Source organism: Lepidochelys olivacea (assembly GCF_965140295.1).
Source record: "Lepidochelys olivacea isolate rLepOli2 genome assembly, chromosome: 7".
Taxonomy (NCBI): Eukaryota; Metazoa; Chordata; order Testudines; family Cheloniidae; genus Lepidochelys; species Lepidochelys olivacea.
The window spans coordinates 35,248,950-35,274,044 of NC_140417.1; the positions used below are offsets into that span (position 1 = coordinate 35,248,950).

At 40.0% G+C, this 25,095-nt stretch overlaps 1 protein-coding gene across 2 annotated transcripts; it reads right to left on the bottom strand.

Annotated features, from left to right (window-relative positions):
* On the bottom strand, window positions 1-25,095 carry FBXW12 (F-box and WD repeat domain containing 12). Of its 2 annotated transcripts, XM_084634051.1 has the most exons (10): window positions 24,901-25,095; window positions 21,187-21,224; window positions 19,158-19,321; window positions 17,774-17,895; window positions 13,474-13,683; window positions 11,841-12,005; window positions 9,479-9,686; window positions 8,311-8,492; window positions 8,100-8,227; window positions 6,078-7,429 (listed from the first exon to the last, which is right to left on the bottom strand). In XM_084634051.1, the coding sequence occupies exons 1-10, from the start codon at window positions 24,991-24,993 to the stop codon at window positions 7,330-7,332; spliced, it is 1,410 nt and encodes a 469-aa protein (XP_084490177.1). In that variant the 5' UTR covers window positions 24,994-25,095; the 3' UTR covers window positions 6,078-7,329. The 2 variants fall into 2 exon arrangements, with proteins under 2 accessions (XP_084490178.1, XP_084490177.1); XM_084634052.1 differs by lacking the exons at window positions 6,078-7,429; window positions 8,100-8,227 and adding an exon at window positions 1-145.

Genomic DNA, 25,095 nt, shown 5'->3' on the forward strand with positions numbered 1-25,095 from the left:
CAGAAGCAATCTGAAGGTAGTCAGGTGGGACCTGGTGTACAAATGAGTCCCAGCAGCATTGGGAAGAGTGGCTGGATTTGTAGGTAGCCCAACTCGGGTTCTACTGTAGCTATGAACACCTTGGGAATGGAGGCTGTTCATTACTCTGAAATGTTAGTAAAGGAACAAAACGTTAGGGTTCTTTCAAGCTTACAACTGAACATTGACTTAATACTGCTTTGAAACTGTACTATGCAGAAGAAAAATGCAGTTTTCCCTTTATTTTTTAGTTGTTTACATTTAACACAGTGTACTGCATTGTATTTGCTTTTCCCTCCCTCTGCTTCTGCCTGATTGGAACCAGAAGTGTGCAAATGAGGAGTGTGGGTGACTGGTCAGTTCATAACTCTGGTGTTTAATTCTGAGGTTTTAATGTACTGTAGAGCTGCTACTTCTCTACAGGAGATTTGGGACTGAAATTAAAGCCCAGATTGGAAGCTTAGACCTCTGTCCTCTATAGGGAATCCTGCTAGTCTGGTTGGAGACTAGGATGCCCTGAATTCATTTCTGCCGACTACTGCAGCTGGAATGGGGAGGTCTGGTACTTTGGTAGATGGTCCTGGATCACCACCTGGTGAAGTTGTATGCAGGGGAGAAGCAGCACCTGGTGACCACAGACAACTCCCATTGGAGCAGAGTAATGAGCAGTAAACTTGCCCTTTGCACCCTGTTGGTCCTATATGAAAATATAAATGAATCAATTTTATCTTGCTTATTCAGTACAGTACCATACTTCTTCACTTCTGTAGTTGAAGATTAAGACATGTGGAACTTGCATTTCACTTATTTCAGTGAATTTAAGATATACTATAACTAAATGTGACAATCACTAGTTGACTGTAGAATGCAAAACTTACAGGTGTGACTGCTTGTACTGTAGGTATTTACTACTTGTGTATCTCAAGCTGAGGTAACCACTAACTGTAAAAATACAAATTGAAATTCCAAACACCTGATTATTCTTTTTTTAGAACTTTAATTTTGTTCCAGTGGGTTCTTAGTCTGCCTGCATTTTATAAACATACATAAAGACATCTGCTATAAAACTTCTTGAGATATTTTAAAATGTGGTCATTTTCTGGAAGTTATGTTTGCTAAACTTCCAAAATACAAAAATTCTCTATTTAATTCTTTCATCTAGTTTGGGGAAGAGGAAGTCATCAATTCTGTATTGCAGTGCTCTATAAAAATACCACAGTAGTTCCAGTCAGGACTAGTAAATTCTAAGTTTCTCCCTAGAAAAAAGAAATTGGAATTTATAGAAACTTTTTTGGAATAAAAACTGAGAATTAATCCACAACTTCACCCATCAGAGGATTAAAAGGTGCTGGGCTTCTAGAAAGCAGAGAAAACCTTTAAATAACTTCAGATACCTGTTTATAAATTATAGTCCAAAAGACAGGTTTTTTTCATTAAGAATAAACTTTATTAAGATTTAAAGGCCGCAGAAACCCATTTTCAATCATTTTGAAAAAATGGACTTCAATATCTTGAGTGATGCATATTTATTTTCACAACTGGATAATGTAAGAAACATAGGATGCTTTTTCCGTTCGGATGGAAGTGAGCGCTGAGATATGTTGGATTAAATTTATAGCTCAAAACAGTGAAGAAAATGAGTGATGGTAGCCTGACCATCTAGTTATTGCAGCATGTAATCAACAGCCATTATCTTTAAGCATAATCTGATGGACAGACTATAAGACCTGGAGTCACACTGAGTCTGCTTCCCACTCTGGCGTGCTGTATGATGACCAGTGACATCTTCCTCATTGGTAAAATGAGGACTGAACGTACTCAAACTGGTATTTGAGATTTCATTAAAATGTTTTAAGACCCTATGACAGACTGCACTATAAAAGTACTATATTAGAAAGATAAAACAGGGTTAGTAGAGTTTAATTTCATTACATCCTTGTTCAGGTATGGTTTGTCTGCTCTTAAACTTAATACCAAAAAGTGCCTGTATGGGGGAAATGTGTTTTCTTACATTGAGTTGAAAGCAACTACAGGCACTTGTATATTGAGGAACAGCAAGCTAGTCTAGTGATGGAAAAGGTGATGGAGAGGGGAAATGATTTGCAGCCTGCCAATTTCTTGTAACAAGTTAATATGGGAATTTTGTAGCTTCAGAAGTAAAACTAAGGCAGAGCCTTGCATGCTTTTTATGGTTTCCAATATGTTGTCTTAACCTCTGTAATTCAAAATTATGAAAAAGCCACACTGGTTTCAACAACATTTACAATATAAACTTCCAAAAACAGTCTACTTTATGTATGAGAGTTAGAGCAATGGGCTTCTAGTAATGCAGTTTTACTGTCTTTATACTTTGTGGTTTTGGTATGCTATGTTGCTGCCATGTAAACCCTTGTTACAGACAATTTTAGACACATTTAAAACTATAAATAACTTTGGATTTTAAGGGTGTAGTGTAGAAATTTAGACCTGTGCTTTTGCAGATTTGTTATGCATCTTGGATTTCATTAAACCCACTGGATTCACTGTCTCAGTGAGTGATAGAGGAACAGCTTTGGGTTACACCTGTTTGGCTTAATCTGACACAATTCACCGCACTGCACAGAGAAGGCATCAGCAGACTCTGTGTCTTGGATATGAGTTACCTTTGCACAGCTCTCTGCTTTGCTAGTGAAAACTCATATGGAAAAGCAAAGAATCTCATGAAAAGATTTTTAGTCTTTCTGCACGTATTTTTTTTATTTCACATCTGATTCCAGGATCTTTGCCTACCCTGAGCTAATCTAAATAAGGTTGTGCCGAATCTGTATAATAGCTTCTGATCTTGTTCCAATGCTACTGTTCAAATTTATTTCTGTTTTGGGAATTAGGACCAACAGCTTATGCCCATCTGTGCAATGAAATACTTAAAAAAATTAAATTATGATAGGCATAAGGTTCATGAAAGCAGGTCTGGGGTTTATGCTAATCCATGGCAGAATCTTAAAAGCAATCCACTAAAATTCATTGTCAGTATTTTGTACAAATGAAGGTACAGAATTGAAGAATTTTGGAAACATTTTTTTGCTTTTGTTTGCTGTTCATGGAGGAATAATGTCATCCGTTTGTGTGTAAATGCACTGGATCACTGGTTGTATTAAGGCTTTGTTGGAAGACTTGTCTGAGAATCTTAAAGTAGAATTGTGAAGAAAATCTAGTACATGCATAGTATTTGAACTGTTTAGAAAGCTTCACTGCTAAATACTTATTTCAGGCTGTTAATTATTTTTCCAAGTATAAATCAGCTTTCCTCCCCCATTCCCTGTTTTCAAGCTACTTTTGCCAAGGAGTGGATTCTAAATCATACGTATCTGCCTGGCCCACACTTAGATTTAGGTCCCGTCCCCACCCCGCCCTGTTCAGGATCATAGTCAACTGAAGTGCTAGTAAAAAGAAAAGGAGTACTTGTGGCACTTTAGAGACTAACAAATTTATTTGAGCATAAGCTTTCGTGAGCTACAGCTCACTTCATCGGATGCTAGTGTGGAAACTGCCTTTAAATTTACATCCGACTGAATTAGTACATCTTAACTTTTTTAAAAGTTAAGTACATTTTAAGTTGCTTTTGGAGAAACAAGTTGAATTCATATTGTAGAGCCTAGAGGGGCCCAATCAGGATCAAAGCAGTATTGTGCTGTATGTACATCAAGGTAGTCTCTGCCCCCAAGAAGTTAATCTAAGATCTGCGGTAACAATTTGCTGACTGATATACTGCAAAGTAGCACTTTTGTACTGTTAGATTTAAAGTTAGCATATAACTGCCATACGCTAAATCAGTTTAAAACACTGGTAGTTCATGGTATTACATTTTGTATTTGGTCTAGTTTATAGGCATTAAGCCCTTACACTGGTACAACTAGAAACATTGGCTGAAGAAAGCCATGGTATTTAGGTTTCACTGTTGCTATTAATTCACAAAAGGAATAAGTGATGTAGGTCTGTATGTAAGATTTCTGATACTGTCTTTGTTCTACTTTCAGATTTGAGATTACATCTATGGAAGAAGATTGTAATTTAACCCATTTTTAAAAGAAAATTGATTTTTAGATTCCTTTCTTGCTCTGCATCTTGCTGTCTATCCAGTGGTGAAGTCTTGAGAGCCCCAATGGTTGGTATAATTTTTAAAAAAGTCTGAGATCAAAATCTTTCTAAGTAACTTGTTGCATGGGGAAGCTTTCTCTCTGGTAAACTGTTATGTATAATATAGATGCTGTCTTGTAGCTAACTTGTCTTTAGTAAAACAACATTCCCTCTACATCTGAACTAAGAAGATGCCTGCACTGTGGGATGAGGTAGTAGGTTGTATAGTTTTAGGGTCATACCCACAACTGGGAGATAACTATACAATCTACTGTCTTTCCTAAAGCAGCAGAAAATCAGCAATGTCAGATCTTTCGCTTTAAAGTTTATTGTCCAGTTCTTCAGACCTTCTCTAGGTCAAAGGGCTTGTGGGCAGAGGAAATACATTTCTGTAGAATAGCAGAGTTGATATGTATGTCTGGATTTGTTTATCCCAGGAAAGTCAGTTTCTTTACCATTCTGATTTTCAAGTTAGATTTTTTTTTTTAATTCTCTTTAGGGGAGAAACACAGGTATGGAAGAATAGATTTCATCTTAACTGTATATTGCATGGGGTAATTTAAAAACTAAAACTGTTGCATTTCTAATTAAGCAAAATACTAGTAGTGGTAATTGGTGCCATAAGATACAACTTGTTCAAAGCTGAATAGCTGTGTAGCTAAGCTATATTTCCTGAAACTAGGACTGTTAAGTACAATTTTCTCTATTGGAGTGAGGTAGTAGATTGTATAGTTGTAGGGTAGTTATTTTACCCTGTTCAGGAGATAACTATACAATCTATTGCCTTCCCCGAGGAGTAAAAAAAAATCTGCAGTTCCTTTGCATGCTAGTTGAGCATCCTGAGTTTACAGTTGGTGAGTGGACTTTCAGGTGATTTGAGTGGCTGGATTTATAGCACTAAATGCTAATGTGGCACACCCTAACATTGGATTTGGCTACTGTGCTGAATTTTTTTTTCAAAGGTGAGTGATGTGTTCATATACAAATGGTCTTTCAAATGTGTTCTGTTACATTACTAATCTTGACTTAAAGTGGTCAGACAGTCACACACAAGTTTCAAAATTCATGGGTGCCCTGATAGCATGTAGCCCGTAAATTGATTTGTGAGAAAATGACTTCAGCAGTACTATCTTGTATAAACATTTCACTGTCTCTCTCCACTTCTTCTCCCCCACCCCAAGGCTAGGGAGTGAGATTCAGTTAGTGGTTCTCCACTTTTTCTTTGCATCTTACTAAATGGGAGGGTAATCCCCATCAGAGTGTAGGATGGCTATGATCCCCTGATGCCTATTTTAACCATCCTGGTGGGTTATGAGCCCCAGAAGGTTTTCTTTACCCAATAAATCTGAGCTGGTTACATTTTATTTTTTAAATGGCATAGGCTCAAACTTGTTCTTTCACTGCCTAAAATGGTTAAACCCTGACTCGTTTATTGTGTGGGAGAAGGAGCTACCTGATAAGTGATTAATTTTAGGGGCTGTTCTGACTGAACAAGTGGTAGTGGACTTAATTAAGGTGAATCTGAAGCAGTATATCAGTCATCAAGGTTTTTAGTCTAGAGACAACTTCTGTAACTGATCCACCATTCCTGACTTATTACCAAATATAGTGAAATAAAGCTGAGGTTATCTGGAAATATAAATGAATGTAAAATGTCACAGTATATGTATGTCTGAAAACAAAGTCAAAAGAAACTGCAATAAAAGTTAACAGCTGATTTCACAGTGCAGCTGCTAAATAGAAGAACTGCAGAAGAAACAGTGGGCTCCTAGGAAGAGGTAGTAGGTTGCATAGTTTTAGGGCAGGGATTTTGCTCACAAGGAGTTAACTATACAACCTGCTGCCTTTCTTAGGGCTTTATTATTACAACAGGACCATTTTGGCTCAGTCTAAACTTCTGCAGCTTTGATATGTGAAGAAAAAACTGGTGTAAGCCAAACATATTTGATCATAAGTTTTAATGAAAGTAAGTGTGGCAGCAACAGACTCATTCTGACAACCCATGTATAGTGTTGCTTTTGAGGACAAACAGAACACACTATTTGCTCTTTTAGTAAAAGTGAGTGATGTAATATGGTAAGAGTCTCTCTCTCCTGCCTTTCAAGATTAGCTAAGATTTTCCAGCACTGAATGAGAGAGTTAAGGTATATTATTTCAGGTGACTTTTAATGATATTAGAAGTGAGGGATGTACCTCTTAAAGTACTCAATGCTTATGAAAGTCTCAGGTTCTTAATGACAATTCAAATTTTCTATAAGATGAATAAAATCAAGCTTTAAAACTCTTTATCCATGATTAAACATCTAAAATGGTTTTCTTAAGGGAAGACTTGCAGCCAGCTTAAAAACAAATAATGTTGAATGAATCACAAGCAATGGAAGTATAGGGGTCCTTTCCTGTAGATGTGTGAGAGAACAAACTGTTCTGTGACTATACCATTGCACTATAAATGTATAGCAGAGTTATGTACTTTTTTCAAGACTTCATGTTGGTCTAAATCTTGCAGGTGTGGAAAAGATGTCTCCTGCTATGTTACTAAGGGGTAATTAGTATGTACTTCACAGTATCATACATCTTCTGGATAAAACACCATGCCAGGAGATGTTGCACTGACCCACATTATATTGACAGAACCAGGTTCAAGAATTGTTTCCTTCCTCTATTTTTTTTGCATTAAAGCATGTATTGAGTATTTCCCATGAGCCTAATTGTACTTCGTTGCAGAGCCAATAAATTTCAAACTGTTGTATGACTCTTTATTTAGGGTAAGCGTACCTAAATTTTCATAATGGAAAGTGAAGTTTACTTATTGAGATACTGCATTCTAAAGGCTATAATATAAATAGCCGTGGCATCACTGAAATGAGTGTATTTTAAAGGACTATTTTTATTCCACAATTGTACTAGATGAAGTACAGCTTAGGTATGATCTCTAGCCGTTGTGGTTAAACTTCAGTATATATGCTACGTGGTGGTAGCATTATTTTTATGGCTACCACACAGGCTTTTACTTAACCCCACAGCTGATGGTTTCTGAGTGAGGGGACCTAGCTTCATGGTGCTCATCAGCATCTCTTCTATTCAAAGGGGGGTGTTCACAAAGCTTATCACAGTATATTGCTCAAAGGGAACTCCTCTAGCTAAGAAACACCCACAACTGCAGCTAAAATGAAGGATTATTAAATGTTTCTCCATTTACAGGTTAAAGGAATATGCTCTTAAAATACTTGTTTCGTCACTTTCAGCTACCACACCTACGATGCTGATGTTGTCACAGGCCACATCTGTAAAGCCCCTGTTGCGGGAAAAATTGTGAACAGAACAAGTTAAATTGAAAACCTTTTAACAGGGAGCTAGTTTTACAATTAATGTGTTTAAAAACTTTAAAAACAATATTATTTTAATCTAGCAGCCCAAAGCACTTAGGTACCCTAAACTTTCAGAGTGTGGCAGGAGGAGAGCCTGAATATTGCCTTGGCAGTATGTTGCATAAGCTCTGCCTGGAGTTTAAACTCCATTACACTGCAGCTTCTCAAAACATAGATACAACTTACTGAAAAATAAAGGTGTGACTTTGACAGATGATTTACAGCAGAAATAGACTTTACAAAAGAATACTATGCAAAATACAAGAACCACATGCTCAGTTCACTAGAAATTTTTTTACATATAAAAAGGCTTGAATGACTGAAGGTGATGTATCTTCCACAGCTGTTTGAACAGCAGGGTAATTTATTCCTAAAAAGGTCATTTTAGTTTGATATTGGGGGGGGGGGGATGTGTCACTGCTGCTGTCTTCAAAGAAAATCTGCCTCATGTCGATTGCCAATGTCAGTTCAGCTTTCAATGTATTGAGTTATTCACATGTTTTTGTAAGTGGAAGAAAATTAATCATATAATAAACAAAGGCTTGATTTATATCACAACTTGCTAGGTTTATCTAGTTACCAATTGAGCTTTCTTACCTTGACCATCTGTGGGTTCCCCCTAGTAAGTAATAGCGACTTATCAGTGAAGAGATTTTGTTTACTTTTTTCCATGTGTAAACACGGAGTGAGAGATCCAAAGATGATGTGACAACATGAAAAGAATCCTTCCAATTTAAAATAAAATACTGTAGTTAAAGTACAGTAAACAATGCAAAAAAAATTAGTACTAAACAGTTGAGGCACATACCACCCATATTGAAGTGATTGTATTGTTGTGATGCTGGAAAGCTTCTAATTGAGTCCCAAAAATTGAATATAGTTTCAAGTTTGATCCACATCCTAGAAGAATTGTTTCTGTTCCGTGCCCTTCCATGAGAATTGTTGTAGGCCAAGTGCTTTGTGGCAGTGTGAAACTTGCAATCTGTTGAGCTTTTATAAATAAAATACAGTACTTGTAAACACACATACTTCAAAGATTACATTTCAACTCTAAAATCACTTCTATTACAATCTGCAGTATAAAGAGTTTAGATATATATATCTATAGCGATATATCTATTTTTAAAAAGAAACCCCTTCTCTGGTGCCCAGACAGCTTGGGCCTCCTTATTATGAGCATGATATCAATGTTCTTTTCCATGATCTACCTCTACCATCCCATGATAGGTCTCCCTCTCTTTGTGATAGAGCTACATAGTCAGGAGAAGCAGTTGAACAGGAGCCCTATTTTTACATAAGGGGCTGCAGGCTTTGTGTTCTCGATGAGGGTCCCTTGACTTTGGAAATCACTTTCTAACCACTAGGGACTGTGTGTGTATATTTTAATTTAGCCTCTTATCCTTTTGCATTCTGCAAGGGATACAGGGGGGGAAAAAAAACCTCTCTCTACTCCTTAAGTAACTTCTTGAGAACAAAGGGGGGCCTGCCACTATACCCCAATGGTCAGCTGGCTCTGTTGGAGCAGTGCTAGTGATTGTTTCCAGAGTTGAGTAGTCCTAGATATGTGTGTCGGTGTGCCCTAGCTGAGCTTGACTGCTGGGACAGTACATAGGGAAATTGTTGGCTTCAGTAAGGACACAAGCTATGCACAGCTTTACAGATCAATTTCAAACACCTCAAACTGCAACCAGAAGCCAATTAGCATAGTTTCTGAAGAACAGCTGCAACAAATGCAACTTATTTTTTCCAGTCTCCTATAACAAGTAACAATGGATTTTACCCACATTTAAAAAAAATCTTGAGACACCAAGTATAGAAAATTCCATCCCCAAAATAAAATGTTTTGGAAAGAGTTTTGTATCCTGAACTATAATAGTAGACATTTGTGATTACTACTGAAAAAAACAAAACCACAAATGGAATAAAATTATTTCTCTGCTATGAAGTGTTTATAGGCAATAGTTATCAAAACATACCTAGAACTTCCGTTTTATATTTAGACTTTTTGACAGCTAGATCAAACACGGTGATGTTCCTTTGAACAGCCATGCGATCTTGGTGCATTACTGCTATTCTTGCTGGTGCTTTTGGTAACCAGCAGACAACAGCACAATTGTTGACAGGCATAGAACTAGATACGGGTGGTTCATCCACTGGGTTAATCAAGCAATCTGTATAAAACATCTGGTGTAGGGAAAAACGAAGACAAATATACTATTCAGTCTGCAGTGCCATCTATGAAAAAAACTTAAAGACTTCATAATTTTTGCTAAGGATTTTTTCCATAAAGAAAAGCTTTTTGCTAAATCAGATTTATTGAAGTTTATCTTTCGATGGTTTATTAAAAGTCATCACAGTCTTAATGAAAAATGTGAGTTTGATGCTTGTGAAAGTATGGGATAGGACCTGGCATAGCTGAGCCTTAGAGCTTGCCTCCATTTAGCAGGGGATTGACAGCCAGTGATCGATCCACCAAGGGTCAATTTAGCGGGACTAGTGAAAACCCGCTAAATCAACCACTGATCACTCTCCCGTAGACTCCACTGGAACCAGAAGCGTAAGGTAAGTCGATGAGAGAGTTTCTCCCGTCGACCAAGTGCAGTGTAGACACCGCAATAAGTCAACCTAAGGTACGTCGACTCCAGCTACATTATTCACATAGCTGGAGTTGCGTAACTTAGGTCCATTTAGCCCAGTACCGTAGAGCTGCCCATAGACTGAGCTGGATTCCTTACACAGCTCTGCCAGTGTATCTGAATGTTTAATGACAGCATTCTCTGCTATTCCACTCCACTTTCCTTTTGTCCAAGAGGCAGTTGTGCTAAAATGTGCATGTGGAAAGGGTGTAGGGGGTGTTGGATGCTAGCAGAGTACTGCCGAAAGTGGAACTTTCTGCACGAAGAAGGATCACAAATGACTTGTGGCTTGGTTTATTATTTTGTGAGGTGTTTCTAGTAAACTTTTCAGTGTCCATTCTGAAACATAATCTGATCTGTCAAGGGCGGTTGAAACTTTGTTGTTGCTCAAGTTATCTAATTTATGGTAGAATATCTCTTATACAAATACGAGTCTAGGGTGAATTCAAAGCTGGTTGGGAAACATTTTCTGCAAAAATGTATCCGGAATTGGGACAAAAATGCCAAAACCTCAAATTTTCACAGAACTGAAATCCCACATTATTTTGTTTCAGAAACACTGAAACATGGTGTTTCCAAAATGAAATGTGCTCCCTAGGATCCCTGGCTGCCCATCTAGTAGGCTGCAGTGGAGATGGGGACCCCAGAAACCCTGACAGCTGCTAAGGAAAGTAATGATTGTCTCACTGCTGCCCATCACTGAATAACAGTTGTGAAATTGACCAGATTCTGGTCAAGTTACTCATCTTGTCAGTTTCACTGCTGCTATTTAGTGGTGGGCAGCAGTGAAACTGAAAATAATGGTCAGTTTGTCTGCGTCTGCCAGAGTTCTTGGGTCCTCTATAGCCTACCTGGTGAACTGACTGGGAGTGTTGATTCACAAGCTCCTGTTACAGCCAGGGCTCTCAGAAGCTGGGCAATAGAGGGAAGTAACTGGCCTGGAAGATATAGGGTCCTGAATCCAGGGAAGTCCGCGTAGGCAATCTGGCAGAAAACCAGGCAGGAGTCCAATATAAATTTGTCAAAATCTACCCCTCTCCAAAAACACCATTTAGGTTTTGACAAATCAACAAATTCCGATGAAAAAAGTGTCTTGTTGGAATTTAGCTGAACCTAGCTGTTAGCAAGGAAATTCAGTTGTAAGATTTCTCATTCTGTAAAGATCAAGAGCTTGACAGTAACCCCACTAGGTGCGTCAGATGCCCAATACTGAGAACAAGTTATTTGTTTACTCTTCCAGCAAAGGTTCCACGGTATTTTTATTTTTCTAATTTTCACATTAGTTATTAGCAGATATGGAAAATTGCTACATAGGCTCTACTTGCACCACAAAAAATATAATGCAACATTTTAGATATTCAAATTCAGCCTGTTGCATTACAAGCAGAGTGTTTTGTAACAGAGAAAGGTGCATTATAAATTATGTGTAATGCCATTAACATTTATGGGATAAAATACATTGAGCACTTCGTTCAGGAAGGGCAAATTCTTTATGTGAATTAGGAAAATATTCTAACAAAGGAAGAATAAATATTTTCCTACTTTGAGATAGAGATTGTTCTAGTGTATATAAATGCTGCTGAGTCCATTAGTCAGTAAGATATGCCAATAGATCCAAGAGGAAGGCAAGACACTATATTAAAACGTTGTAGAGACCCTATATTTAAATGCAGTTTCCAATTTTATGTGAAGCATACTGTACCTTTGGAAATGTATTTGCATTCTCAGTAGATCCAGCAACTAGCCATTGCTTGTCCGGTGAACAAAGTAATAAATCAATGCTAGAGTTTTGAAATGCTGCAATACATGAAACCTGATTTAGATTAGGAACTTCTAACGTATAGATAGCACCTCCTGCAGTAGCCACCTACAATAAAGAAAAGATGAGTAAGAAACATGGTTACATCCCAGCTTCTGTAAAAAAAGAATTTATATGAATCCAAAGGTTTCGTGCTCATGACATCAAGCATTTTTGTCTCATTTGAATTTAAACTTCGAGTGGTACTATCGGCACCAGGCTTGAAGACTAAAGTGTATCTTACATCAAGATGTGCATAGCACAAAATCCCCCACATAGTCAATTCAAAAGAAAAGGAAACTTCCTACTGAGGCTTTTAAAAAGAAAAAGCAGAGTCCATTTTTAGGGGTCATCACAGATGGTTTCCCGATGCTCTTACAGCAGTTGGCATACAGAATGAACCACCTCCTTATATGTGGTGAATCAGACACCTTCTATGTATTGTATATCAGGAGCAGCAGAAACAAAAGGCAGTGGAGAGAGATTTCCTAATGATTCAATGTCTTTGATTCCAGTCTCTGAAGTGGGAATTCAATTCTCCGCCAGTCCATCAAGTGCTACTGCAGTAGCACAATGCCACTATGCTGTAATTTTGAACTGCTATAATATACATTCAGTCCTCTTAACCCTGTTCCCAGCAGTTATGAGAAATACAGGAATGTGTAGTACTCATCCCCTCGCTAGCAGCACTAACTCCACAGAGGGTTGAAACAGTCACTTCCCAAATAAACCCCACAGACACAACTATAAATAAAGCCTTTTTCTATTCCTATCCAAAATAAGCTCAAATTCTATTGTCCTGCTCTGGCATACTTCCACACCACACATGCCTGTACTTGTTCCATTGTAATAGCAAGGCAGAAAATGTACATTACAACCATTTGTGTAAGCACTTAGTATGTGGCATTTTCCTGTGTTCTAGATACTTTGTTCCAAAAAGATGTAGACAAACTCAGGGGAGTCCAAGGAAGAGGGCTTGGAGGAAAGATTAGAAGAACTAAATATAATGTGGATAAGGAGCAACTCGAAGGGGATATGATGGTCTCCAAAGTGTATAAACACAAGGGAGCATGACTGTGCTATAATCAACAGAAAAAGAATGAAGTTAGTAAAATAATAAATTTGAAGCTAAATATCAGAACTCCAGGCTGTGAGAACTAAAGCCCTTGGAAGAGAGACATCTACACAGTCTAGTGGTTAAAGTTCCATCCCTGAAGACTTTTGAAATGAGACTGGATGAAGCACTAGATCATAGATCATCCAGTGCAGAATAATTAATTCTTTACAGACTGTCCTAGGATGAAATCCTGGCCTCAGTGAAGTTAATTGAAGTTTTGCCATTGATTCCAATAGGGCTGAGATTTTACCTGAAGTCTCTTTCAATAAATTCTATGCACCTTTAATTCCTATCTCCCAGTGCTTAAAATGCACCATATCAGAAGTGTATTCCTCATTATTTTAAGTGAGCACATATCTAGGTGTAGCTGATCTTGTTAGATAAGTGGTCATTAATTTACAGTCACCTTGGTTTACTTACAGTTAGGAAGGGCTTATTGTTCACTGAGTAGGTAACCAGACTGGACGAGGACGACGATGTAGAGAATGCAGCAAGCTCTTCCCCAGTTTCTCCATGCCAGACTTTAATGGTTCCAAAGGCGTCTGTGCTGATTGCTAGTTTGTACTGTGGGACAGTAATAACCTTTACAAATGGCACTTCCTGGGAGGGACTTGACCATATCTGTGTACCCTGAACAAAAATATGCAGTTAGAGGCCAGCTTATGGGCATTTTAAATAGATTTAAATTGTTATCAGTAATGCATCCCCTTTTTCCCAGTTGCTTGTTTTCATATGTATATACCATTGAAGATATTACCTATTTCAATAACCTTTTCCTTGGTATTTTCCAGTCTGTGTGTTAAAATAGTTTTCCTTTAACATGATAGCCATTATTTTCTCCTTGTTGGAACTCTCTTCCCCCACTGGATTCTACTAATGACTCAGCTTACTCCATTGTATTTCAAAAATCCTAAATTGCAGCCAAGAAGCTGTTTCCAAAGATGACATCATTTTAAATAACCTGATGTTTCCCTTGCACCACAAATCTCACTTGTTCTCCCCACACCCAATGACTGCAGACCACAGGACTGGAAAATTCCACTCCTTCACCCCCACTTGATAGCAAGAATCTGCAATAGTTCCTAAATCTTCCTTCTCTCCTTTTCTCTTTTACTGTCCCTACCATCTTTAGGGTACCATCACAAACTGATCTGCATTGAGAATTAAAAGCACATTTTAGAGCCACATGTACATGCAGGCAGACTACACAGCAACATTTGCTACCTTGCTATGCAGATTCATCTCAGTTTGGACCCTTTGGTACTCAAGTCCCGGGTCTCTCCTGAGCAGGAACTGCTAATAGCATTTCACTCTGCCAAAATGGATGGTGGTTTCTAAAGTGGTCTAATGATCACAAGAATTAAATGGAGACCAAGCACACGTCCACAAGTCATCTTTGCAAGAATTGATTCTAGTGGCCCAGTTCACCTTTGGCATAATTCTGTTCAGGTCAACTGATACAAGCGGAGGTGCACCTGCTTGCTTCCATGGGTCAAGTTCTATCCTGTTGTAACTGACACAGAAATCCTGGGCTGAACTCAACAGTAACAAACAGTGTTATAAATTAGTCAGAAAATGGGTGTGCATGTCAGATGATTGATGTTATTGGTCACGGTCCATCGATTTACCATTTAATAGGCATGCAAATTGTAGGTGGGTAATAGTGCATGCCAAAGGTTTGTAGGGGGGAAATCCTACCAATACTGGCATCAGCTAACTTAAAAGTTTGCCATATTATTGCACTCATTTCCCCAACCATGTTTACAAGGGTCTGTCTCTCATAGTTGATCTTGAATGCTTTACATTTGGCCAGTTAAACGACACTGGTTCAATTTAAGCTGTATTTTCTAACTGTACATGATAATGTGCAGTCCTGGAGTACCTTAATATTACCATTTTAAATTTTGATTGCATTTAACAAGTCTAGTTTCTCTAAAAGTAATATTCCCCAATAGCTCTTTTCAGGGGCACCAACCTAAAGCTTATTCAGTGACTACCTTAAAAAAAAAAAAAGAAAGAAATCAACACATACGGCACTTTAATCTTATTGCAACATTTCACATGAACCTTTAGGCAAGACTGTCAGGCTAAACATTGTGTAGTCTGTCCCCCCCTCCCAGACAAAGCAACTACAGCAAATACTTTTGCTCTTAGAAATGCTGATCTAAGATCTAATTCAAATGAAGCCAATGGAGCTTTGATGCATGAAGGACCTTCACAGTAATAGGACAGAATACTAGAAATATGAATTGCTTGCATACTCTGCCAGATCTCTTTGTTCCTCTCAAATGTGGACAGAGAAGTCAGGGAAGAAAAGTCTGATCTCATTAATATACCATGGTTTTTGTGCTGTGATTTGAATTAGATATTGAACATTATGGATGGACCACAAGCCTGCATCTCTAGTCAGAATTTAAGGCTGGAAGGAACCATCCAACACCCACACGCTAAACCCCACAATCAAAATGAGACTAAAGGACTAGCCTATTCTGTGCCACAGGCAGAGAATAGGAGCGCCCAACCTGCACCAGTGCCCGAGGCCCCCACAATGGCAGGGAAATGTCAGACTCTCCTAAAAACAAATTGTTTGCTCCTACAACTCCTATTGGGAGAGTGTTCGAGAACCTCTTTCCTCTGATGGTTAGAAGCCTTCTAAATTTCAGCCTGAATTTGTTCATGGACAGTTTACATTCAATTGCTTTTGTGCCAACATTGTCCTTTATCTTAAATAGCTCTTTGCCTCCCTGGTATTTACCCCTCCTCCCCCAACATATTTATAGATAATCATCCCTTCTCAGACTTTTGCTAGCCTAAATAAGCCAAGCTCTTCCAGTCTGTCATAAAATACGCCCTCCATTCCCCAGTCATCCTATTTCCTGAATGTGGGTGACCACAATTGTATCCAGTATCCCAAGCGAGGTGTTACTAGTACTTTGTACAATGGCATCATTGTTTCTCTGTCTCTACTGGAAATGCCTCTCCTAATACATCCTAGGATTGCATTTGCCTTTTTCACAGCCACATTAAATTGATGACTCAGTTATCCTGTTCTTGACCCTCTCCTCCTCTGTCGCTTCCAACTGATGGACTCCACATGAGTACCCGGGGTGTTAATCTTTTGTGATCAAGACTGGCACTACTGCTAAAAAGGGCTTTAAACTAGGAGATGAGGTTGCAAGAGGCTCATGAAGTCTCCAGTGTACTGAAGCCAGGGTCTGAGGGAAACAACTGAAGTGCTTGTACACAAATGCAAGGAATCTGGGCAACAGAATGGAGGAACTGGTACTACTGGTGCAGGAGGTTAAACCAGCAATAGGGATTATAGAAACGTGGTGGGAAAGCACTCATGGCTGGAATAGAGGTATTGAAGGTTATGTACTGTTTAAGAGAGAGAAGAATAAAGGTAAAGATGGTGGGGTAGCATTGTACATCAACCAAGCTGTAAACTTAAAGAAGTGATAGTACAGACAAAATCTGCTTGGGTCAAAATCACATTGGGAAAGGGTTGGTAAAAGGAGGTTCTCCTGGGATAGTATTAGGGGTCTGCTATAGACTCGAAGAGTCAGACTCTGTTATGGATAGCAATCACTTCAGTATTATTAGAGAAATACTTTGCGGACTTGTGTCATAATGGGAAACTTTAAACTTCCTTGATATAGATTGTAGAACAAATACTACTGATAATAAATACTACTAATAATACTTGTAAGGCCCAGTTATTCCTGGATGTGATAGATGACAGTTGTCTTCATCAAATAGTCACTGAACCAACAAGAGGTGATGCAATTTTAGACTTAATTTTGTTAAGTAGCGAGACATCACAGAAGAGCAGGTCATAGGAAATAATCTTGGATTGAGTGATCACAAATTGATTCGCTTTAAATTAAATGAAGGACAACCCAAACCATGTCATCAACTCTGTTTTTTTATTTCCAAAGGGCAGACTTGGGGAAAGTAAGGAAATTACTTTAAGTCAGTTGGAGTGAAGAGCTCAAGGACTTAAATCCGAAAGAGGCTTGAAATTTCTTCGAATCAACTATACAAAAACAATCTGTATTTTGCAAAACTTGTAGGGAAAGGTTCCAGACCCCCCCTAGATGAATAGCCACCTCAAAAAAGGTTCATAGGAGGAAGCAGAGAGCTTATAGGGAACGGGAAAAGGGGCTTATCAGCAAACAAAGCTATATTGTAAAAGTTAGAAAAATGTAGGAATAAAGTGAGAATTGCTAAAAGTCAAGCTGAATTAGCTCTTGCCAAGGAAATTAAATAATAGGGGTTTTTTTTTTATGTAAATAAAAAGGAAGGATGAGGTTGGGCCACTATGCAGTGTGAGTGGCAAAGAGATTTAAGATCTAGTTATGGCCCCAAAACTAAAACTAGTGGATGTTCTCTTCTGAACATTAAAAAATGCCACGATTTCCCCCTGCATAACATTAGAGAGATGACACTAGGAACAAAAACTGGGTTATCTGTAGTCCCCCTTCCTTATTTACATATTAGCCATCTTATGGCATCTGTTTTTTTGGAATAGTTCACTCAGTTTGAATTGAAAAGCATGGGCAATGTTTGACCTGTATTTTAACTATTACCTTCTGATGATTTACAGCTATTCTAGAACAACAAATTGTGTAAGAGGAGTTGGATACATAATTGTTTTTTAAATGAGGGTATCACTATTCTTGATTGTGACACTGGACTTGTAAAGGAGTGTGCATCTCACCTCTTGGACCTGCCATGCTCGGATAGTGCCATCAGTAGATGCAGTGCAAACCACAGACCTCAGCTTTCCAGCGCCAAACACATGCTCGTTGTCTGAGAGATAAGCCAGACCAACTATTTTACCTACAATAATAAAATACAACAAAAATATCAGTATGACCGTCAACTAATTTCATGCCCACCAGGAACAGTAAGGCCCCTATCCAGCAAAGCATTAAATGGGAGACTAATGGCATTAAGCAGAATGGGGATGCAAATCTGGGGAGGTCTGGATTGCTTCCTGGCACGTTATCATTCTGCACTTTCAAACACGGCCTAGTAGTTTGTTCCTAATATTCAGAGGAACGGTAGATACAGTGTTCCATTTTTCATGAGTGTGATGACTCACTTATTAGCGTAGCCCATGCTGTTATCCAAAACCTGTTCAGTCAAAATAAAAAAAACTTTTCATGCAACAACAACAACAAAAGCGTCTGCAGGAGAGAAAATAAATCACATAAATTATTCCCGATGCTGACGAGGTGATTAAACAATATTTATTTCAGCAAATAACTCTTCAGAATAATACCTGGGTAGCAATAAAATGCCTTAGTTAAAACTGTTAACCCTTTGCTTGACAATCTTACTGTTTGAAAATATGATGTATTCCAAGACTTGCATTCTAGTTGGTTTTATAATATGATGCCTTCATGGCTTGAGTTAGTGCAATTTACCCTTTAATTTCATGCTATCTGAAGGGAATAGAATAAATTAGATTCAACTTTTATTGGTATGTGGAATCAAGAGTCCAGTCTTATTTTTATGTGTGGGTGCTATTTAATTTGGATTTCACTGAAGGTGACATGCAACTCAGAGGATATAGGGCCAGATTTTTAAAAGGTATGTGTGTGTCTAAAGATAAAGATAGGCACCTAACTCCCTTTAAAAATCTGGCCATAGTTATCAGTGAAGAGAGAATTTATTTAAGCAGCATGGAATAACAGATGAGATTTTTATTTGGTTTTATGTCACTGTCTTTGAAGATGACATTTTCTGCAAAATGTTATGGGATGAAGCTAGTAATTTTAAAACATTCAGGCTCTGCTCTCCCGAGAATGTGCACACCCCATCATACCATACAGCCAATTTTCCAAGGTGCTTCAACTGAATCTGAAGATTTTCCCCATGGTTTTGTACCAGTAAAACTTTCCAGCTTTTGGATTTATGGGATTTGCATGTAAAAAAATGCATGTTCAAACTGGGAACAACAATTTTTCAGGCTGCTAAAGTCTTTATTGCTAATGTATAAAGCATTTGTCTGCCTAGATCCCATGAGGGGTTGGATCCATTTGTACAAAACACCTTACAACAGAAGTAACCATTCTTTTTACCGTTTTCTCACATACCTTTATGCCCCCTCATGGACCTACATATATAATCAGCTGATGGCCGGCCTGATGCCATTTCATGCTCAAGTTTGGAGCGGTGGAGATAGTACTGTTTCCATGTCTGCATACCCGGAGTCAGGTTGGAAATATTGCAAAAGGTCCAACGATCTAGGCACATCCTTCTATAAAACATAAAGGTGACACTATTCAGTTAAAAGTAGGGGATGGTCATTCTGCAACACTTTTCCTTAACGATTCACATTTGCTGGATGTCACTAGCTAGGTACATGCAAATATTTGTCATGGATAAAAGCATGATTTTGTTATTTACTTGGAGAATTTAAGATGTGGCAATGGAGAAAGGGAATTCTTCCCCAGTCACAAAACAAGACCCTGCAGTTACCATCATGAAATATGAAGAGATGGAAACAAGGAAATGCCATCATGGATTGAGAGTACAAACATCGATTTGTCTGCCTCCACTATTTTGCTCACTGCAACATGCTGAAAATGGGTTTTTTTTGTTTTTTTTTTAAAAAAAGCCTGGTTGCATATAATGCATTGGAGAAAACATTCTAGAACTGTTTGAGTGAAAGCGTAACTTCCTGAAGTACGGACAGTCAGTGAGAGACTTACAGCAATCCCCAGAGTGGGTGTGATTCAGCAGCACTTGAGTCTGTGTGCTTTTCCACTGACTTTATTAGGCAAAAGATCAGGCCCAGAATGCACAATTTCTACTCCCTATAAAGGCACTTGTGGAAAGATGTGACTGAGAACCAGTTTTTCCTCTAAGATGTACCCAACCTCTACAAGGGAGTGCCGGACCTTTGGAGAGTCTGACTGTACAAAAACAAGGTTTGTAAGCTCAAAATATGGTCACCTAAAATGAAAATGTCCCTGTGATAGTAAACACGCTCCCAGCCAACAGTGGTAAACTCTCCCGGAACCTGAACTGATCTGTTCTTTCCTAATTCTGGAATTTATTAATTTATTTGTAAATAATTTAAAAGAAAACATGCTAATGAAAGGTGCCAGCCTGTAGACCAAAGGCCTGTATTTGTCTGCTGAATAGATACAGCCCACTTGGTGGCAGCAGAAGCTTCCCCACTAGGGTGACCAGATATCTTGATATTATAGGGGGACAGTCCCGATGTTCAGGGCTTTTTCTTATATAGGTGCCTATTACCCCCCATCCCTGTCTTGATTTTTCACACTTGCTATCTGGTCACCCTATTCCCCACCCTGCCCTGTCAATGTACTTAGAAGGAAAATCTCTATAAGAGTTAGAAGATAGCAGTGAGGCCATAGGCTCACACAGATGCCAATTAAGTTATAAGTTAACTGTGTTGCTGCTGGGGTAACAGATGGGTCTGCCTTATTCATTACTGTATTTTTAAAAGATTATCCAGGGTGTCCAAAGCACTGGAGGGGTGCTCTTATTGCAGAGCAGTAACGAAGTTATTAAAATAAGGTGGTATTTGTATGACGTGGCTATAGTTTCATATCAGCCAAAGGGAATGGATTCCAAACACTATGGTGGTTGAAAAACAGTGTGCGCACACATATACATGCCTTACAATCAAGCCTGGGAGCCTTTTGTCCACCATGTTGTATGCTCTTCAACTTTATGTAGTTTAAATTCTTGGGTCACAAGTATTTCCAGGTTTCTCATTCTGTGTATGCCCCAAGAGAGACTGGGTTCTCTCAGTCCCCATCAGAGTCGGTGAGGGCACCCAAGTTGATGTTCAGCACCTTGCGGGACTGGTCTGTTTGAACTTGGTAGCTATGAAGCCCCTGAAAGGGCCCACCCACAGGAACACTAAATGACCACCTTCTTAGGAAAGGAGGTGCCAAAATGGGAACCAAAGGCTACTAAAAAAGGCAAAGCAAAAGTACCGGGCAGGTGGCTATAAAAGAATGCCAATGCGGGACACTGAGCAGGGAACCCCAGGCAGTGCCCACGCTACCCCAAAAAGATCACCTTGCAGCTTGTCAGCTATTACAATACCCAGACTGGACTCCTTGAAACACTAAAAGGGGCACTCACCTCCATAGGGAAGTTGTGCCTGCGGCTTCGTTCCATGCCTATTACAAAGGGAAGGGAGAAAGACGAGACATTTTAGAATGAAGGAAGCTGAGTTTCAGACTTTTCAGTGTTACTGTGACTGACAGAAAAGAGAAGATAACACCAGTCATTGGAGAGGGAAGGGGTCCAGGAAATCTTTCTAGGTCTGCCGTGCACCCCCATTTCTTTGAATCATCACTCTAAGTTTACATTTTGTTTGAATGTTTAGCACAACACAGTAAGGGGGAATTTTCAAATCAATTAATTGGTTATAGTTTTACATTGATTTTTATAGGAATTATACAGTTAAAATCATGAACAAAGTTTTGTAAATTTGGACATATGTATAGGGACTGGCCTAGCAAGCTTTTTAGTTAAGTAGTTCAGGCTTAATCCCAAAATTTGAAAATAATCATTGTGACGTGAAAGATCAATAAAGATCTAAGCTTCAAACACCCAAATAACTTGCTACTAGCGGAAATAACATCAAATGGAGAGTAAAAACTCATTTTTACAAGATCCAATAAGCTGAATGTATGTGATCAGATATAGATAGTGTATAGATCTTAAAGGATTGTTAACAGTTCAGTTTATACCACCCACTGCACATTTAGTGTAGGATATTAAAGCCATACAGAACACAGTAATATGGAGTATACTACTGATTCAGAAATGTGCTAGATAACTATTCAAGATTGTATTTTGTTGACATTTCCTTCAGTGTTTGTGTACACATGCTTTATCTGTATGTCTGTTTACTTCGCCATACTAAAAGCTATATAACTATTTAAAGAGTGCCATCCTGCACCATCTAGGTATTTAAGGTAGCACAGTAAAAGCAATCTAAAACAGAAAAGCAGGTTAATATTGTAACATTAAAATGGGTTATTGCCACCTGCAGATGAAAAGAACAGACCGAGGACCTGTGACAAGGATAAAAATAGAGGAAAAGAGGTTATAAATATGGGGCCAACAGTGGCCATAACAAACACATGCCTTTGGGGAAAAACCAAACCAACTCACCCACCCTTATATATTGTTTAAAGAGTATTCCACACCCTGGGGCCAACCAAAGCAAAGTCTTGATCTCTTACCAACCTAAAACATGGCAACTGGATTCTCAAAAGATGAGTGACATCTCAACATAGGTACCTGTCAGGTTCCTCCAGGAGGCCTCAAATATATAAAGGAAAGTGCCAATTTGATATATCAGGTTTAAAAGGTATGCAGGATGGGTCTAATGCAATCCTGGCTGCTCATACCAGCAAGCATATGCACAGCTGCACTCTGAACACACTGCAAGTGACAAATATTCATTTGGAAAGAGCATTTCCCAACAGCAGGATGGACTACACACTGCAGCTGGATTCCTGACAGCAGAGAAGTTGAAACGTCAAGCTGATATTTTTCATTGTTGTTCTCTCCCCATGCTCCCAGTTCCGTCTAGGATGGGTTTACTCAAGACTTTGTACTCAGTGTGCTTGTTCTGAACTGGCTCAAATAAAATAATCTCCTGAACTTTGCTTCAGTGGTTTGCCAACCAACTGCCATCTGTGTAAAAGCAGTTTTTAGAAATTGTTTGCAAAATAAGCACTGCATTATAATAAATAATGCTACTAATAATTTGCATTTTATAGAATCTTCCAGCCAGAGATCATAAAGTGCTTTACTTTTATTAATGAATTTAGCCTCACTACTCTCCGGTGAGGTAGTAAAGTCTGAGTTCCATATATTAAATGGGGAACTCAGCACACAGTTAAGCAATTTATTGAAAGTTAGACAGGAGTTTTATGCATAGCAAGGCAAACAGCCCAAATTGTTTGGCTCCCAGTGCTGTCCTTTACCTGGTAGGTATTGCATCCTCTCTATTCCAGTGGAGAGGATCAGTCTTTTGGTTACAGTTATCACTGATAAACCATTACTGCAGATCACATGGGATGGGCAGAGCTTTACGTCAAGTGTGAAATAAAACAGACTAGCTTTCTCACCTGGTCTAGCTGCTTTGAGTCATTCTGGAGAATCCAAAGGGGATCCCCAACTGGCATACAACTGCTGTAATGGCTGTACACCCAATCCCAAACTTGGTCCCTGCTGTGCTCACTAGCAGGAGCACCTGACATTGTGTGTCACTATGAACGAGTCCCTATTTTCCTCCTCAAGATCTGCTCATCCCCACAGAGTAGGAGCAGGCATGGGGGCTAGGCAGGAGCCTATGTGCCTCCACATTGCAGAAACAAGATGGTGTTTGCTAGGGGAGGTTAAGAGATCCTGCAGCAGCTTCTGTTGCTGCCCTCCATTTTTTATCCTCCTCTGCCTCATTCTCTGCCCTGTCCCTCCCACCTCTCTGGCGACAGCTGCTTCCCCCATGATGGCTTGGATGCAGCATAGGGAGTATGGAGAGTTTGGATGCGATAGCATGCTATATGCAATTCTTCTGCCATGGCAGCCAGACAGAGACTAGAGAAGAGAAAACCTGCAGGCTCATGGGGGTGTGATCTCAGAGAGGCTGGGGCTGCAGCCCTGAGCATGGATCAGAGTGGGGGTGATGATGGAGGTGAAAAAAGGCTGGCTCAAGGGAGAGGCTCATTGCCAGTGGTCATGAAGGGTGGGAAGGGAACACTTATGTGCAGTGATGATGGTTGTCTCCAGACTTGTGTGTGCTCCTCCAGCCCGCAGGTGCTGGAACTACTGGTGGGGAGGGGAGGGTGCTGCTGCACCCCCCGGCTTTAAGTGATTTCCATTATATATAGGTTTCAGAGTAGCAGCCGTGTTAGTCCTGTATCTGCAAAAAGAAAAGGAGTACTTGTGGCACCTTAGAGACTTTAATTTATTTGAGCATAAGCTTTCATGAACTACAGCTCACTTCATCGGATGCCCGATGAAGTGAGCTGTAGCTCACGAAAACGTTATGCTCAAATAAATTTGTTAGTCTCTAGGGTGCCACAAGTACTTCTTTTATTATATACAGGGTTTACAGTTTGGTTCAATGACAGCACCCCTGCTCCAGCCTGTGTCAATTTCACAGCTCAGACAGCTGGTGCGGGTGGCTGCTCTGCTGGGGTTTCTAAACGTCAGGGCAAAACAAACACCCCCCCCCCCCCCAGGGCCATGCAGGTACTTTATTTGTGAAGCAGGCTCCCCTACTGCTCTGCAGGGTGTGCTCAGGTGCAGTGGCAGGGAACTCGGGGGGAGGAGAGAGAGAGAACAGGAACCACTGCATCCGATGAAGTGAGCTGTAGCTCAGGAAAGCTTATGCTCATATAATTTGGTTAGTCTCTAAGGTGCCACAAGTCCTCCTGTTCTTTTTGCGAATACAGACTAACACAGCTGCTACTCTGAAGCAGGAACCAGTGTTATTTTGGTGGGAAAAGGCATCCCCGGGAGTAGGAAGAAGCGCTAAGGCAGCTCTGGTGGGCCCGGGAGCTCTAGGAAATGGGCTTGCAAAGGCCCTTTCATTCCTCCAGCGCCAGGGCTCGCCCAGCCTGGTGCAGCGTGTCTGGGGAAAGAGAGAAGCCCCCACCCCAGGGGCACGGGCCGTGCAGCGGCCCCCAGGGCTGGGCTGACGCCACCCGTGTCCTGCCAACGGGGTGCGACCGACACGAGCCCGCGTCTCCCTGCGCTACACGCGCGGCTGCGGGCGCTGGAGCAGAGCCGAGGCGCCCCCCGCCGCGGGTGCGGCCAGCCCCAGCTGGGTACCTGGTTCACCCGCGCGGCGCGGAGCAGATCCGGTGCCTCCAGGTAGGAGAAGACGTGGACGAGGCAGTCCAGCGTGAGCAGCTCGCTGCCCATCTCCAGCCCGCACCCCCGCCGCGCCGGGGAGCGCCCGGCCGCTTCCACGCCCGGGCCTCACGTCTCTCCGCTTCCGGACCAAGTGTCCTGCTTCAGCTACAG